Here is a 19,433-nt window from a genome sequence, read left to right as displayed (position 1 = left end):
GGACTTTGTTCTTATAATGATAACCTGAAAAGTTGTCCCTGAACAGTACAGTTCAATTTTTTTCTTATGTACAATGTTAATTCAGTATTGCACAGTAATACAGACATCACAACAACAACACATGTTTAAAAATTACTAGGAGACAAGAACAATGTCCTGAAGTATATCATACTTCGCTAATTGAGAGGAGAAAGGAAACATTTCCCATACGCCCTGCATGTATACTGTATAGACCACCACTGTCTTGTTCCTGCCAATTTATTTGTTGTGAAGAATTAATTTTCAAATTTAATAAGTTTAAAAAATAGTGTCTCCAATTCATACTACAGAGGTATATACACAAATATAGGTATATATATGAGATGGCATCAAACTTGTTTTGATTTGCTCTCTTGGCACTTGTCATGTGCTCTTTCCAGATCTAGAAAACTTAAATACAGATCTTTGTTATATTCCCATGACTTCTCAACTATTTGTTGTAAAGTGAAAATCTGATGCTGACAGCTTCTATTTGGCTGGATTCCAGCTTGTTCTTCACCAAGCTTCTCTTACATAATCATTCTCAACCGTTTCTCAAGTATACTGGTATAAATCTTACCAGGAACACTCAGTAGAGAAATATCTCTGTAATTCTTACATTCAGTTTTATTTCCCTTTTTATATATGGGTACTATGAGAGCTCTATACCAGTCATCCAGAATTCGTCCCTCTGTCCAGTCCTTCTGAACTATCTTGCAGTGCAGCCACTGCAAGACTTTTATACCTCCATACTTGAGCATTTCTGGTCAAATATCATCTACTCCAGCTGCCTTTCCACATTTCAAGCCTTTGATTTCTTTTTTCTACTTCAAGTATGGATATGGATCAACAGGCATTCCTGACTGCATGCCTGTTGAGTGTTTTTTATCACTGTGCTGTTACTGCTTGTTTCATTTAGCAATTTTTCGAAATAATTATTCCATACTTCAAGGATATCTTTTTCTCCCGTTTTCATGTCACCTTTATCATCTCTAACTCCTTTTACAGCACTCTTTCTCCATTTCTGAGCTTCTTCAACAACCTCCAAAATATCTTGCCACCTTCTTGATATTTATTTTCTTTGTTCTTACCAAAGTATTCCCATGACTTTTATTAATAAATAAATAAATAAAAATATTAACTTCCAACATCTCATGACTTTTGTTTAACTAGTTATACACAGTGTTTAGCATTCTTGCATTTGTCTCTGTATTCTCTAAGAGCACAAGCTGACTTATTTGCCAGGAACTTTTGATATGCTTTCTTCTTTTCCTTCACTGCCTCTTTAACTTCCTGTGTCCACCATGGAGTTCTAATTTTTCTATTCTTGCAGACAACTTCACCATATGCCTCTCTAGCTGAATTAATGAGGGCTTTCTTCAAGACTTGCCACTGAATCTCCAAGGTTTGATTCCTGTTCTCAAACTCTTTCATTTTTTCTTGAATAATCTTTGTGTATTTTAGTCTACAGTTCACATCTGAGAGTTGCTCAACTTTTATTCGCTTCAAAACTTTCTTACATGTTATTCTTTTCAATAGGGAATTCAATTTTAATCCTGCTCAAGACTAAAAAGTGATCACTTCCGCTTTCAAATCCTCTGTACACTCTTGTGTCCTGCACCAGGGAAAAAACATCATTATCTACAATAACATAGTCATTGAGACTTTTCTTATTCCTTTCTTCTTCTCTCCATGTGAATTTGTGCACATTTTTATGTTGGAACATGTTGTTAGTAATAACCAGTTCAAAGCTAATAATAATGGCATTTGCCATTATTATTAGTTTTGTTCTTTTCTCCAAAATATTTTTGTATGTTTGACAATCATTTCCTTCTCTGCTATTTAGATCCCCAACATGGACCAACTTTTCCTGTTTCATTGTGCAGTTGCTTTCTCTAAAGCCTCAAAAAATTCCTCCACTTCTACCTTAGTAGAACCTTCTGTGGGATCCTAGGCACAAACAAGTCTCATTGTCCAGTTCCCCATTCTGATATTTGCTCACATCACCATCCTTTGCCCACTTGAAATTGCCTGCCATTCAAGAAGATTAGCCTCATAATTAGTGTTGAATACTATGGCTACTCTTTCTTTTCCTTGATTGTCATTGCCTGAATATAACAGTTTGTATTTATTGCTCAGAGAGATCTCACCAGTTTTTGTCTTTTTTGTTTCAGTCATCCCTATTATGTCAACATAACAGTCTGGACTGAAAACATCTAGATAAAATGAAAACAGTGGCATTTTGTGGACATACTCAGAAGTAAAATAGTTATTATTAATAAAATAATAGAATAGAACAGATAAATGCTTTTAATTATCTTGGATGAATATGAAGGAGAAGACAAAATTAATAAATAGAATTTTTAATCCAAATCTTGTATCAAAAGGAACACACTTAAAAATATAAGTGTGTTCCTTTTGAAAACACAATGCTTTTTTAGCAGTACCTACATCATTATATGGCAGCAAAATTTGGACAATAAATGAACAAGATAAACAAAGAATAAAATAAGTGAAATGAGATTCATGAGAACTATTGCAAAATACACATTAAGACAAAAGAACAAAAATATTTTAAAAGAACTAAAAATAAAAACAAAACAAATATAAACAAAATTAAACAGAATTATGTTAACTGAATGGTCAACATCCAATATCCTAAATAATTAATAAAATATATACCAGTTGGGAAGAACAGGCTGGGTAGATCTCAAAAGAGACTATTGGATTAAAGAGACCTCTCTACACTAGAACATATCATAAGGTTTATATCCATATTTGGTGTTGTGATGAGAATGAGGAAACATAGGGAGAAGCTCCCATGTTTCCTCATCCTAAACCCAGAGACTGTGAATGATTAGCTGTGAACTAAGAGATTCTAAATTAATAATTATTTTTCTGCCTGAGCAAAGATCTCCTTAAATGCTTTCTGTTCTCAACTACTTTTATCCATGTTGTATTCTTATCACTTTCCTTCTTGTTTTCCTCTTCTATCCATGGTGGAGGGAAGCTATTCCATGTCACTTTGTTCATGGGCTATCTTTCATTATGGCCCAATGCCTCTTGTGACTTTATCAAAGTAACTTTCATGTAAAAAAGAATAGATTCATAATAAAAAAAAAGGAAAGAAAAGAAAACGTTTATTGAAAATATGAAGAAAAACGAAGTGATATAGAGATATTTCATAATTTCAAAAGTTAAGCAAGGTGGAGTAAAAGGCCATTTGAAAATTACCAAGTAAAAGCAAATAAAGTAATTAAATTGTATTAAGTTTAAATGAGTATAGACATTGAATATTTCATTTGGTTTAGCATTTACTGTGTCAGTTATTTTGAATATGAACTCTTAACAGGGCATGTCTCATAGCCACTATTAAATCATGTGGAACTTCTCAATCCATTATCAAATTAGTGGCTACAAACCTAATTGCAAGTGGACATATTTCAGAAGGTGTACAGTTGCTTTGCCTTATTGATAAGGGGTTAGATGCATGCCGTTATCTCCAGGGGTCAGGTCACTGGGAACAAGCTGTCTGGCTTGCTAAGGTATGATACAATTATCCTAAAGAAATGTAAAATATATATATATATATATATATATATATATATTCTGCTTTTCTCATTTATTCCTTCTCTACAGAATCTTTTCATTTTAATAATATTTAAGACTGGTTTGATAGCTTTGAAAATAACTAAGTGAGCTTAATTACACATTTCACATTATAATCAATTATGTATAATTGATCATTTATAATAATAAATAAGGACTCAGTGTGGATTTAATATTTACGTAACATTTTTTATTTAACATGGTTTTTGTCCTAGTGCCAAGTGCATGCATCCTTCAGTATTACTTTCAAATTAAACAAGAAAAAAGTCTACGATGTAGATTAACATTTCTAGAATACACTGCTTGGAAAGAAGTTAACAGACACCATAGTGAAGAACAAACAGCCATAATTCCCACCTTAATAAGATGTAGGACCTCCTTTCACTGCAATGACTGCATCACTCCTACAAGGCAAGTGTACTATAGTGATTAATGGATATTTTGGATCATTCTTACTGTAGGCATTAATGAGGTCCTGGACTCTTGTGGCGAAGACTTCCTTTGACCTCACACAACACTCCAGTTCATCCTACAGATGTTCAGTAGGGTTGAGATCGGGGATCTGTGGAGGCCAGTCAAGTGTAGTGACATTCATGTCCACAAACCATGCATTTACAACAACAGCTTTATGACACAGTGCACTGTCTTGCTGAAAGAAACAATGATCATTTCTATAGAAATGCCACAAAGTAAGAAGCACTTTATTGTCTAGAATGTCCAAATACCTCTCAGAGGTCAGTGTTCGTGGAACCACAAACAGAGGTCTGAGGCCAAGCAAGGAAAAACAGGACCATACCATCACACTGCCACCTCAGAATTTCATAGAGTTATGCACTCTGGTAAGAGATGTTCACCTTACCAGAGTGCATTCGACACATCCCTCCATCTGCTCGTTAAAGTGGATAACGTGATTCTTTGTTCCATAACAGCTTTTCAAACTTCTATGTCTCACTGTACATGCTCTTTGCACCACTAAAGATGATGTTGCATATTGGTTTGGGTAATGTTGGGCTTGCACATTGTGATCCTATCATGAAAACCCATGTGGTGAACCTCAGTTCTGAATGCTTTTGTGCAGATTGTGTTCCAGTTGATGCCCAGAACTCTACATTCAACGTTGCAGTTTTTACATATTATCCTTCATATCACACTACAGTCACATTTGGTGAGTGTGGTTGGTCATTCACCACACTCACCAAATGTGGTGAATGACCTACCATTCTGATTGTTGACTTGAGATGGCCCAATTTGCCAAACAAATAGGCCTGCAACATGGCATCCTACCACAATGCCTCTTTTAAACTCAGCCTGTCCTTTCTCACAGCCTTTTCACATGGACACAGTTACACTGACTTGGGAGCATCACATTCCTCCAATTTATACTGGTTACTAAACATAACTCGTTGCACTTTGCCCATGAGGGTGTCTGTAACTTCTTTCCAAGCAGTGTATGCTAAGGTCCTAACTGTACAAATTTTAACAAGTGATAAATTATTCATTTAAAAAAAATCTGTTAAATAAAAAATATTGTGTAAGTATTAAATCCATAATGAGTTGTTACTTATCTACTTATGGCTTACGTTCCTATATGTCATGTAATTTCAGTGCTTTAAGCCCCAGCTGGCTGAGGTGGATGAAATAGCCAGACCACCTGAGTTTTTTTCATGGATGAATACTTCATCAGCATTCCACCTTTTATCATGCCATTACCTCCCTCCGCCATTAATCCCTTTACGGCTATTTTAGAGCCATTAGTGGATTAACTGTTGGTTAGCGACCTTTGTGTCACCTGTCTTTAAGAGTATTGTGTTACTTGGAAATTCTTTACTGTCCTAAGAAATCTGACCTTTTTTTGCCTCACAATTGATTTATTGTGTCTCTTACCAAAAATTGAAATGAATTTCACATGTGCAAAAGTAATTATTCCTAAAATGACCACTGATCAGCCTTTGCACTGAACCAATTTAGTAATAGTAAATTTGCTGTATTTTATTCTTCAAATCAGTACAATGGAACAAGACAACTTTATGTTTCTTCACTTTACTGACATTACAGAGGCATTTTTTTTTGTGGATTTTCAAATGTTTCTCTGCATTGAAAATATGACAAATATTTATATTTTTAAATAACATTTATTGAAATAAATATGATGACCTTTTGCTTTCTTTTGTAGCAAAATACCGTTATATGGATTATCACGTTTCAGTTTTAGAAACAAATTTTTTTTGTGTGTTTTTATGAATAACAAATGATGTTAAATTGCATGACTTGGTTTCCGTTTGCGAGTCTTTTTAGTATCAAAAATTTATATCCAATGATATTTTAGCAGGGACTCTCGCCTTCGACTTTTTTTTTTTTTTGTAGGATGCACATTACGATAATATATGTTGAAAACATAGCATGAAAGATATCATATTATGGAATGATTGAAAATTTATGCTCATTTTGAATATTTTCTAATGCCCCCCACACATCCTCTTGTGGAACACAATTACATAACTACTCTAAATTTCTACAGGTTTGAAAGCTTTTCCAGACAGTATTCAAAATCTATTACTTCATTTTACCATTTTGACAAAAGAAATAAGGCAATAATATTGTTGTACTGTGAAGCTTCTAATTCTGTACTATTTCTTTGCAATCTAAAATCAGCTCTTCTACTGTCTGCTGAAATTATTTGAAATTTTAGAAACACTATTCTATATTTTCACCATGTAAAACTCTTTATATGCATGCCACACAAGTTCAGTAGTATTATTTTTGTTTCTTTTTCTTAAAAAATCTAAATATTGCTACTTGTACTGCTGCTGCTGGTTGCTATTTCTGAAATAATCTACATCTTAGAAATACTTGATAATTATCCTCTTAGCTGGAGGAAAATCTAAAAGCTTGGATTACTCTCGCTGCTATTGAGAAAGAAAGAAAAGAGGGAACACTTCTCCATTAGTCACACTAAAGTGTATCAAGCTGTAGCGTAGAACACATCAAGAATGACTTGTTGATTAGCAGAGATATTAACATAGAAATAGTGACATTTCTTTTACATGCTGATACATTATTTATGCCAAAATAATTTCTTAATTTATAATGATCAGTTTCACTTTAATTATCGAATAATTATAAATTATTTAATACAGTTATCTTGAAAAAGATGATTTGGATTATTTTAAAAGAAAATGAGCATATTCGTTACATAATCTTCCTTTTGGGGGGGGGGGGGTTATAGACCTATTCATTCAGTAGATATTTCAGAGAATTTATTTTATAAATCGTCCGCAAGACAACTGTTACAAACGTAAATCACTTGGGGAACATACCCATTCATTTTAGTGTAAAATAGTAGCAAAGGTTTGGCTACTTGAACAATGCAACATATCTAAACTAGAAGAAAATGTCATTACATCTGCTGATGTTGGAACTCTTACATAAATAATTTTTTCTGACATGATTTCTCTATTAGTTATAATGTAATTAATTTACAGATTTTTGCCCTCTTGCGTTCTCTCATGTTATATAAAGTGATTTCTTCTTTATACTACTAGAAAAAAAAATCAGATAACAGAAGAAAAAATGTGTAGTATTTTCTTTTTCATTGGGTGAATTTACAATGTTCTTTCTTTGTGTTTTGAAAAGAAAGTGCAAATGATTTTATTCTTACTATTTTTGCCATTATAACATCTGATATAATCTTAAGAGTGACATTTTGCTGTTTTTCTTCTACACAAGTGAAAGATCTAAGACAATAATATTGTTGATTCTGTTGAACTTCCTTGTAGCGGAAATTTTGATTACAAAACTTATATATAAATCTCCCACACAAGAAATTTGAACATTTTCACCTTGCCAACACATAGCACATCAATGCTGTGTGTTGGCAAGGTGAAAATGTTCACGTTATTATTTATATATTTTATTTATTTATTTTTTGGTGAAATAGTTTGTTTCAATTGTAGCATGTTTTCCTGATTGATAAAAATTGATATTTCATGGAAAACAGAATTTGAGAATTATGAGATAACATGAGCATATTCTGTTGACAATTACTCTGTAGGTATTTGGAAAACTGTATGTTCTAATAGTAACTGTTTTTCTTTCTTTCCTATTAGAAATAAAAATTTGGTAATAACAGTAATTAATCTCATTTTATTCTTCTTCCTGAGTGAATGAGAATAATATTATATTATTGTTGCATAATTATTCTTATTATCGTTGTTATAGAATTGAGTTTACATTTTGTGTACGTTTTCTGATATAAATCGATACGTACATTAAAGTCCCTTTATCCTACATTTTGTAAAATATTACTACTAATAATAATGGTAATAATGCTATTTTCTCTGTTCTATATTTCGAAAGTAGCCATAGTTCTTGTTTTTGAGACTTTCATAGCTCATCCAGAAAAACTTTGCTTTGTGAAAACTGTCATCATTAGATTTCTGAAACAATAGAAAAATTATCCCAGTTTCATTCTGTTTTATAAATTAAGGTTCTTCCCCATGCAAAACAAACAAATCAGCCAGCAAACATGGGTAATTGATGTGTCATCCATTGTATATGCCTCTAAAGCAGATGTCTGGAGATTGCAGCAATTTTCTTTGGTTAGAAAACCTGGATTTGAAATTGATGTAGTACTATGAGAACCTTCATCAGGTCTTTTCAGCTGAAAGTTATAGAGTCACATACTGAGATGATGTTTTTCCTTACCAGGAAGTTGCATTTTCAACAAACAGGCAAAGCACTGGAAAATAAACACACAATATACTAGCCTCATAGTTGCTTCTGCCATAATTCCAATCAAAAACAAAACACGGCTTTAGTTTACTCAATCATTTTCCTGATTAAGACAACTAAGCTTCGGTAGCCAACTGCAAAGGGTCACTGTTTTTTTTTACTAAGTGGCGGCGAATTAGAATGTCCAATATTGCCCTGATTTATAATAATCACCACCTAGATTTTTTGTATCGAAAAATTAAAATTATGTGGAACAATTGCTAGAGAAAAATAACGAATTAAATAAAAACTGCACCTAGGTTTTATAACAGTTTTCAGGTGTGTTGATAGTGATGCAGCAGGAGGTGGGGGTTAAACTATCAAAGGCAAAATAAAGTTCAATTCTATTGTAAAAATATGGAAATTAAATTTCACATGTGATGCATGTGCATATACATATTTTGAATGATAGAATATAAGCAAAAGTATCGCTTACTTTAAAAGTGGAGCGTGATATCTAAACTAGCAGAAAATATATGCATATCAAACTGTTAATTTCATTTTGTAATCACCAATTATACAGGGAAACCAAGAAGCTGAAAGTGCAAAGAACAATAGATTATGATGTAAAGAAAAAAATTTAGTGATATGATTAAAGAATTTCATGTTATTCTCTATAAAGCAAAGTCGCCCAGGCGCGTTCTTCAGGAAATCTGTGAAGTATTCTTCGAAATATGATTTTGAACAAAAATAAAAATAACATAATCATTCGGCAGCCGTTTTGTTTTTTGTTTTTTTTTTTCTCAAATAATTATCCTGAATTAATTTCTTCAAGAACAAAGAAAATTAAGAAACTATGCAAGGATATTTATTTTCTCAAGGCATTAAAGTATTGTACAATAAAAAGAGAAAATAAAAATAATTTCTCTATTTTTAGTTTATCCAATATAACTAAGATCCAGTTACCCAGTATAGAACAAGGAATTGTGTTTCTTGTTAAAGGAAACTGAGATGCAGCTATGAACGTGAAATAATCTGATTAAATGTTCTCTTCAGCATGAGGGATTATCACACCTTCTAAACAAATAATGACCAATTGCACTTCTTATCCGTGTTCTTTCAACAGGTCGTCTGAAACGTATCCAGATTTAGCTGGGCATCCTAGCCATTAGGGAGGTTAAGATAATTTCTAGTCAATGTAACCATTATGGTGAACTTTTGCAAAATATACCAAATGATAAACTGGATCAGATTCCTGAAATGACGTAGAGCATCCCAGGTAATACCTACCTGTTGCAGGATAAAAGAAGCCTTTCAGTCTTCAAAACCTAATCAAATTTATATAGGATAGTAAAAATGGTTGCTAATCTTATAACAGCATGAGCAAAAAATCCTTAGCTTAGTTAAATAAGGACATTGTCTTTTGTGATGGATTAGTTGCAACCCTGTCTCCTGATCTGTTGTACATGGTACACCATACATCTGCTGTCAAGGTTTTTGCTGCTGCATGAGAAAAGATTATTACAAAAATTCAGTCATTTAGCCATCATTCTTTTATATAGGATAGTAAAAACTACTGGGAAGACTAGTGAGAGTAATTAATATTTTGAGTTAAATCCCACTCTCTCTCTCTCTCTCTCTCTCTCTCTCTCTTTCTGGAAAAAATAAACAATCTATACAAAGGTGCATATTTCACCATGGTTCCTAAATCTCTTCCAATAATGGATTTTTTTTTTTTTTTTTTCCTGGTGGTAGATAAAGCACTATGCGATCTTCAATTGTATGGATTTCCTAAAATCAACAGAGCAAATATTCAATACATTCTGTCATAGGCTGCATTTTCTCCTTGCTACAAAATTGCAAAACACTTTCTAAATTAGGCATTCACTGAAAAATCCTATTCATTTATTAAGAATAGTTCTCATTTTAGAGAAAAAAAAAGATTTCAGAGCTTCATCTTTGCTCCCTCCACGATCTGTTATTCAGCTTAGATATTCTTCTATTTATTCGCTAATATTCCCAGGATATTAGTGAATAAAGGATCAGATTCTTGAAACCATACCAACATCCACTGGAAAAGTTGTGCTGAAAACCTAGATGAAACATAGGTTTTCAGCACAACTTTTCCAGTGGATGTTTTTTGCGTATTTGACTTCATCATCCATTCTTGCTACTTCATATATCAAAACAAGCTTTACCAGCAGATTGAGGATACAACCATTGGTAGTCCTCTTTTGCCAGCCCTTGCTAACTACTTCATGGAGTGATTTGAACAATGCCTACCGGACAGCAGCTCTCCTTAACCATCCCTATGGTGCTGGCATGTGGATGATATCCTTGAGGTTTGGCATAAATCCTTTACAGATCTTCAAGATTTCATCCTGTAGATCAACAGAATCCACCACTGCATCCATTTTATTCTTGAGATAGAAGATGATAATCAAATTTCCTTTCTAGACCTCTGTCTTCATCAACCAGATGGTAACCTTTATCTTCTCCATTTTTAGAAAGAAAATCCATACTGGACTTTACATACATGCTCTTTTGCATCATCATCCTTTGTCAAAAATCTGACAACATGAAGTCCCTGGCACATCGAGCTCACTTATGACATGGTGGTTATAAGTTAAATTGAGGAAAAGATCCAACACAAGAAACAGTTATTGGCCTATTGCTCTGACTAGCTCTCTTTGTAAGTTATTAGAGAAAAATGGATAATGCCAGGCTTCTCTGTTATTTAGAAAGCAACAATCTTATCTATAATACACAGTGTGACTTTAGTAGACATCATTCAGCTTTGCACCATTTGGCTTGTTTAGAAACTTGTATAAGAGATGCATTCCTGAAGCAAGAATATCTGGTTTCAGTGTTCTCTGACATGAAAAAAAGCATATGATGCAGCCTGGATATGCAGCACATTAAAAGATCTAAGTCTCAAAGGAACACCTTCCTGTATTTATTAAAAACTTTCTGTCTAGCTGAGTCTTCCAAGTCGGTGACATTATTTCGACCATATCATCAAGAACAGGGTGTTCTCCAAAGCTCTGTGTTAAATGTAATATCTTTTGATATCAAAGTTAACTCAATCACTGAACAGCTTCCTCCCAATGTAGACAATGCTCTTTATGTTGATGACTTCACAATTTACTGTCACTCTTGTAACATGAGAGTAATTGAAAGACAACTTCAGCAAGCAATCTATCACAACTCTCCATGGACTGTTAGTAATTGGTTCAGGTTTTCAGCAGAAATAAGTTTCTGTTTACACTTCTGCCGAAAAAACACTTCTCATTCAGATCCTGAGCATGTTCATGGCTCTGCCTTTATCATGGACTTGTATGTTTATCTGTTGTCTGTACTACTATGTTTCCTAATACTAATATCTCCAGTTCCCACTTGATAGTAGTAATTATACAACAGAGTTGCATGCCATTCAGCTTACATGTAAAAGAAAACTGCTTACAAAAGTAATTTATACAGACTCATTGAGTTCTTTACAGGCTCTCTTCTCTTGTATATAATCCACATCCTGTCCTTTTTGAGGTTTTATGACTGTTGTACAAAATGAAGATCCTTAATTTCGATGCTCCATTGTGCTGGATTCCCAGCCACATTGAAATTAAGGGAAATGACTCAGATACAGCTGCAGCTCATACTTTTTCATTGTACTGTTTGACATACTACAAACAGTTCATAAGATTAAAGCTAATTGCCCAATGGCAATCATCATGGCAGAAAGCACTGGCAAACAAATTGCATGAGATTAAGCCTGATTAAGCACTGGTAGTCCAGTCAATGTAGAAACAGAAGAGAGGAAGTTGTTATAATAAATTTAGTTTAATCCTTTATCCAAGTGTATGCAAACAAAGTTTGTGTCTGAAGTATCCTCAGGACTGAGGCAACTCATAGTGAAGGTGGATCAAGCTCTCATCACTCCTTGTCTCAGTATCTTCCATAATGCAAAGCACATCTCCTTGTGGACATGTATAATACTATGCATTAAGGGAAGGGCCACCCAGACCGGTTTCAACCTTTATTGGGGTCTCGTCAGTGGGAGCCAGACCCAGAAGTGGTGATACTAAGGCAGAAGCAATGGGGAGGTCATATTTACTTATACGAGTTACCAAAAGGTGTACCACCTTATTATTAGATTACTCTGGATTTAGTGAAAGATGTTGGAAGTTTATCTTCCACTTGATTAGACTATAATAAATTTAGTTTAATCCTTTATCCAAGTGTATGACCTCTCCATTGCTTCTGCCTTAGTATCACCACTTCTGGGTCTGGTTCCCACTGACAAGACCTCAATAAAGGTCGAAACCGGTTTGGATAGTGGCCCTTCCCTTAATGCATAACATTATACGTGTCTGCAAGGAGATGTGCTTTACATTATACCGAGACAAGGAGGGATGAGAGCTTAGTCCACCATTACTGTGAGTTGCCTCAGTCCTGAAGATACTTCAGGCACAAACTTCGTTTGCATACACTTAGATAAAGGATTAAACTAAATTTATTATAGTCTAACCAAGTGGAAAATAAACTTCCAAGAGGAAGTTGTTCTTGCTAGGTTCTGCATAGGTCACAGTTATCTTACACATTCTTACACTGAGAGCTTGTGAATCTATATCTATGTGCAAAAAATGCATATCTTACTCATTTGTCATATTCTGGTGGATTCTTCATGTGAGAGGAGAATAAAATTTTTACTTGTCTGGCCAAGCCACATACACTCTAGCAGATGCTATCAGGCTCAGACAAATTGCATGATGTTTTTAACTTATTATAAAGAATGGATTTATACAAACACATCTGATTATCTACACTAACGCTATCTTCCTCTGTGACTTCTCCTTTCCATGGTTAGATTACTCTTTTCATTCCAAACCCTCTGCTCAGACCAAATAATATAAATAATTCCTTCAGGAATGAAGGCCTCCAATTCCATCAAATTTTCTGCCAGTATCCAAGCCTTGCTTTTCCAGCATGTGTGCCAACATAGTTCACAAAGAGTTAGCATAATTAGCTCAAGAATAAAAATGGAGCTGTACACTCTACCTTCAGCTGTTAGTGATGATGGTAGTCCAATTAATTCATGATCCCTTTAATAAATTTAGTTTAATCCTTTATCCCAGTGAGAGCAAACAAAGTTTGCACCTGAAAATATCTGCAAGCTACCAACACTCCTACATGATCCCTTTCATTGTAAATTCACTCCAGTCACTCAGTCTCGTCTATAGGTATTTCAGCAAATAGTAACTGGCCATCATCATTCCTTCACTTTCTTCCAGAACTATAAGAGCATGCATAGCTGCTAGTCAATATCCATTTGCTGTCAAGCTTCAAACCTGCTGAACAAACTCTCTTCCTCCTCTTTCATTCCTTCTACTTCTGTTCTCTGGAACAACCCTCAACTGTGTCTTCCCCAAGGGCAACAACACTTGTTGATTTCACAACCTTTCTTGTGCATCCTTTAAGAAAGTAAATATATATATATATATATATATATATATATATATTTACTTTCTTATATATGAGTAGTTTCATGATCAGTACATTACCCACCTGTAGCATCCCACCATAAATATCTCACTGAAGTTATGAGATGTCAATGTCATAACTGTGATTTTTACTGCTCACTCTGATCAGTAAAAATGAAAAGTAGCAGATTGAAATATAACATTTAAATATTAGTATCGAATGCTTTATTTTTACTTCCATTTCATTTTCAGATAGTTCATGCTTCTCCTGACAATACCAGTTAGTATTTGATACTGAAATGTAGAGTAGATTTTTATTTTTTTCCCCTCATTTGCTAATAAAATAACAGTATGGAGAAGTGTTAAATAACTATGAAACATTGCATGTATCAGCCTTGCACTTAGCAGTTTAGCTATGAGAAATAGTTTTGTCCATTTATTAATCAGTTTAATTATATTGTTAATATTTAAGTATTAATATATATATATATATTTATTTATTTATTTATTTACTCTGGCAGCAGACTATAAATGTATAAAATCTACCGTACTTTCAGTCGACCCTAAATCATCAAGAGTGTCTTGAAGTAATGAGAAGATGGGCTGACTTCTTATGTACGTCACAAAATGATCAAAAGGTATGGTAAAATTAAAAGTATGTCTTTTCTGAGCATATTTTGATTAACCACACTGTGAATAAATTGTTATTGCATTAAAATATATGTATATTTTAATTCAACATATTTATTGCAAAGGGTTATTATTATTATTATTTATGTAAGGAACCCATCCACAAGAAGGTGGTCAGCCAATAGTACACTAGTACCATGGATGAGCAAGAAGGAACTTGATCACAATTACTTTCAAGATCTGTGGAAGAGATCTTCAAAGAGGAAGAGAAATTTGTTCTGTGAGTGACTGTTGAGTAGCTTCACAGATTTGACAGAGCGACAGGGATATTAATGATGCCAATTCTAATGAATGACCATAGAGGTATTTGTAGAATATGCAGGCAGCAAAAACTGAGCACTTTGTGAAAGTAAGTGGAGTGTTAGTGAAGGGGGGGGGATCACTGATCAGTCTATCCTTTTCTGTACAGAGTCCAGTATCTTTAGGGGAACTTCCCCCAGTGTGAAAGCAATATTCAGTGGTTAGATAGATTTGTATAAAGTTAGAAACTGTTTGGAGTTAAAAGTAACAACACCTTGACAAAAAAAAAAAAAAAAAAAAACTAATATTTTGGAAGCAGAAGAGGCAATATTTATGTTTGTGCTAAGAGAGATTTGAAGTTAGTATTATCCCAAGAAGATTAATCTCACCATGCATAAGGATTTGGGGTGTTGTCAAAAGTAATGCCAAAAAAGAAAGTTTTTTTTTTTTTTTTTTTTTTTTTTGTAAGAAATAAGGTAGAGCAGCATTTTGCTAGCACTAAAATTTTCAAGATATCTAAATTCCACTGATGAATATTTCAGAGATCTGAATTCAAGGTAGTAGTAGTGGTTAAGGTTCTGGAGGCTGTATGATTTGTGCATTGTCAGCTTTGTCAGATGAAAAGGAAAATGCATTGTTTCATTGTCAGCAAAACTGTATTGGTTGGTGGTCTGCTGAAATAGATCATTTATGTATATAGAAGGAATAGGGTAAGAGAGAATAGAGCATTCTGGGACCCCAGCATTGGTTGTTTAGTTAGAAGATAGGGAACCATCCATCATCACATGAAGTGAGCATCCAGTCAGAAAACTGGCAGTTCAACTGCTGAAGTCAGAAGTAGACCATATGATTGGAGATTACTTAACAAAATTTTTATGCTGGACTTGGTCAAAAGCCTTGGACATATCATTGACAACCACTTAAGATTCACCATACTTTTCCACGGTATTTATCTAGATGTGGGTGACATAAGTGAGTAGATCACCTGTTGATTGACAGCGACACAATCCATATTGGTAGTCATTTTTTATTTGATAACCTTCAAGGTAGCATAGTAGTTGAATGTTGATGACTCTTTCCATTACTTAAGAACTGGTGTGAGAAATTGGACAGTAATTTTGAAGATATATATTTGTTGAATACATTGAAGATCTATATGAAAATATAGATCTTTATTGTATTCAAATTTGGTCTATAAGAAAATAGACCAAATGAGCTGCCTTTAGAAGATATAAAGAAGATAAATGAATAATAAAGTAACACGTAAAAACCACAGTGATATCTTTAATTAGTAAAAGGACAGATATTTCGTACTAAAATTAATAGTACATCTTCAGTGTCTGTAACAGTAATAATTATTATTTAATTACTATGCCACAGGTTCCACTAAAAATTTAAAAAAAAATTAATGTAAATGAAGATGATTTAGGCCCAGAGATTTTGAAGACAGAAGTAAAGATGGCCATTAGAGAACTAAAATGTGGAAAGGAAGAAGGAATAGATGGAATACCTGCAGAATTCCTGAAACAACTTCAGAAGAAAGGAATTGAAGAAATAACTAAACTAATAAATTTAATTTATAACAAAGGATAATTACCAAAAGATTTATGACTTAATATTTATTAGGATTGTTTGAAAAGTTTGGTAAATTTCCAAACAGATGGCGCACAATTCATTCATTCATACCAGTGTCGGCACGTATCATCTTTTTTCGTGGCCCCTGGCAAAATTTTTGTCACGTGCGATGTGTAGTTCTCATTTGGTAAACATTTAAAATGACCATGTTCACATTTTTCATAAAAATGGAGAAAAACAAGTTTCATGCAGTGATTTGAAGGAGTGGATGGCTGTGCAGATCAAAGCCTAGTTAGATACAGTTTATGGGGACTCTGCATTAAAGACTATTTATTTTTGAGTAAATGAGTTTAAACCTGGTTGTAAGTCCAAGATGAAGCATGCTCCGGATGCCCGACTGAGGTCACCACAAAGGAAATGATTGATAAAATCCATGGTATCATTATGGAAGACCGCCAAGGGAAAGTGTGTGAGATTGCTGGGATTGTAGGCATCTCAACTGAACAGGTGTATAATATCCTGCACAAAAAATTGCACATGAAAAAGCTGTGTGTGTGTGTGTGATGGGCACTACGATTGTTGACTGTCAATCAAAAACGAAAAGACATTTAAATGTCTTTTCGTTTAAATACTGCATTTAAACAAAAAGACATTTAAATGCAGTGTTTGGTGATTTAATCGCAATTTGCAGGATTTTTTGCTTCGATTTGTGACTGCAGACGAAACTTGGATCCACCACTACACACCTGAGTCCAAGCAGTCAAAACAGTGGACAATCCCAGGTGAAAGAGCACCGTAAAAGCAAAGACTATTTTGTCAGCTGGGAAGATGATGCCCATTGTTTTTTTTTTTTGGGGGGGGGGGGGGGATTCCTAAGGAATTATCATGATAGACTATTTGGAAAAGGGTAACAGGAGTCTATTATGCATCATTGTCAGACCATTTAAAAGAAGAACTGAAGAAAAAACAGCCAAGATTGGCTGTTTTTTCTTCAGTTCTTAAGAAAGAACTTAAAAAAGTGTTCTTTCATCAAGACAATGCACCATCGCAATGGCAAAATTGCACAAATTGAGGTTCGAATTGGTTCCACATCCATCATATTCTCCGGATTTGGCCCTGTGTGACTTCTTCATCTCCTTGCAGACACGTATAATTCTGTACAGTATAGGAAGGGTCACTACCCAGACCAGTTTCGACCTTTATTGAGGTCTCATTAGTGGGAGACAGACCCAGAGGTGATACCAAGTTGAAGTAATGCAGAACTCATGTTTCCATATAAGACTTGGCAACTTTTGGCATAGAAGACTAATTATTTGACTATATATGGGACAAACTGCTATTGTAAGAGATATATATGGTACAACAGAACCAGGTACCATTGGACGAGGAGTAAGACAATGCTGTTCTTTGTCACCAATTTTGTTCAATATATATTCTGAAGCAATGTTAAAAGAAGCATTGGCGAATACAGAAGAAGGAATAAAGATAGGAGGTAGACAGATATTTACAATATGTTACACAGATGACAAGGCATTATTATCAAACACTGAGGAAGGATTACAACATCTGCTGAACAGATTACTGGAATCCTGTATCAAATATAGAATGAAAATTAACATAAGTAGAACAAAAGTAATCAAAATAGCAAGGGATGTAAGAATAAATGGGAAAAAATTGTATCAAGTAAGGACATTTAAATATCTAGGAAGTGTGATTAGTAGCGATGGAGGATGTACAAGTGGCATAAAAGCAAGAATAGCGAAGGTAAGGTATGCCTTTAATAGAAAATTGAATTTATTTTGAAGTAAAATGAATGAAAATTTAAAGAAAAGACTAATAAAATGTTATGTGTGGAGTATTGTCTTATATGCAGCTGAAACCTGGACATTAAGGAAAGAAGAAATTAAAATTTTGAAAAGCTTCGCAATGTGGATTTGGAGAAGGATGGAAAAAATAATGAAGAGGTCTTAGAAAGAGTAGAGGAAAAAAGAATCCATTAAAAACGATAAAAAGAAGAAAGGGAAATTGGATTGGACATATCCTGAGAGGAAATGAAATAATCAGAGATCTCATTGAAGGAAAAAGACCAAGAGGAAGAGTAAGGAAAACAATGCTAGACAACATGCTGAATGGCGACATACAAAACCTTGAAAGAACAGAAGAAAGTGGAAGGAAAGTTTTTGCTACTAAAAGAAGAACCTGCTCAGCTGTAGAATACTTAAGAAGAAGCCTTCATGGTAGCATAGTAGTTGAATGTTGATGACTCTTTCCATTTCTTTAGAAAGAACTGGTGTGAGAGTAATTGGACAGTAGTTCGAAAGTATATATTTGTTGTCCTTTTACAATAGATACCAGTGGAATAATAGTGTAAAAAGACAACATAGAATAGGAGCCAACTCTGGAGAACAAACCTTTAGGACAATTGAAGCAGTGCCATCAGGGCCAGGAGACTTTTTGAGCAAAACCTTTCTGATCTCATTCTTGTGTGAAGACAAATTGGGCATTGAATGTTGAGTGTTTCAGACATTTGCAGGACAGCTGCCAAAATCAGCAATGCAAGAATTGGCAAAGAAATTGGAAAGTTCAGAATGATTGGCATTAGGGAAACAGTCGAGACAGCAAGTGAATTATATCAAATTCATTTGCTATCTCTACTCTTTGAAACATATTGGGGCAAACATATATAAAAATCCCACCTCTGAGGCAAAAGGAGTTAGTGTGTAACTTGGGTTACGTGAGGTTATTTTGGATTTATAACTGAAGCAACTCGGGCTATGAGGCCAATGTGTTATGTCGTCAATTGTGTATGTTCATATAGCTGATTTTTTATTCCCTATGCAGTGATGGAGTTCAAGTTTCTGTTCTGGCTGCTAGTGGGATTGGATTATCACATTAGTACTATTTTTTTATATAATTGATTGTCTATGTGCCATCTCCACTTTGTCATTCTTCTTCCAATTGTTGCCATAATCATCTGCTACACATAAGTGAGATCTATTCTGGCTTGTATATGTGACATGGCAGAGGTGCCTTCACATGTTATTCGTAGCAATTATGCTTGTCAGCATATCACAGATCACTTTGACTAGACATGGGAGTTCAGTTTCCCATGTG

The 19,433-nt window shown here is 34.1% G+C and overlaps 1 protein-coding gene across 1 annotated transcript in view; it reads left to right on the top strand.

Annotated features, from left to right (window-relative positions):
* The window catches only part of LOC150110628 (WD repeat-containing protein 11-like), a 355,935-nt gene that overhangs the window by 297,539 nt on the left and 38,963 nt on the right, over positions 1-19,433 (top strand). The window contains exons 23-24 of the mRNA XM_090399950.1: positions 3,371-3,563; positions 14,372-14,452. Coding sequence (XP_090256076.1) covers positions 3,371-3,563; positions 14,372-14,452 — 274 coding nt within the window. The remainder of the gene's footprint in view (positions 1-3,370; positions 3,564-14,371; positions 14,453-19,433) is intronic.

Source organism: Typopeltis vanoorti, chromosome 1, assembly GCF_054136105.1.
Source record: "Typopeltis vanoorti isolate ZY-2024b chromosome 1, IOZ_Tvanoo_1.0, whole genome shotgun sequence".
Taxonomy (NCBI): domain Eukaryota; kingdom Metazoa; phylum Arthropoda; class Arachnida; order Uropygi; family Thelyphonidae; genus Typopeltis; species Typopeltis vanoorti.
The sequence above is the reverse complement of the archived record's forward strand: the minus strand, read 5'-3'. Positions and strand labels throughout refer to the sequence as shown.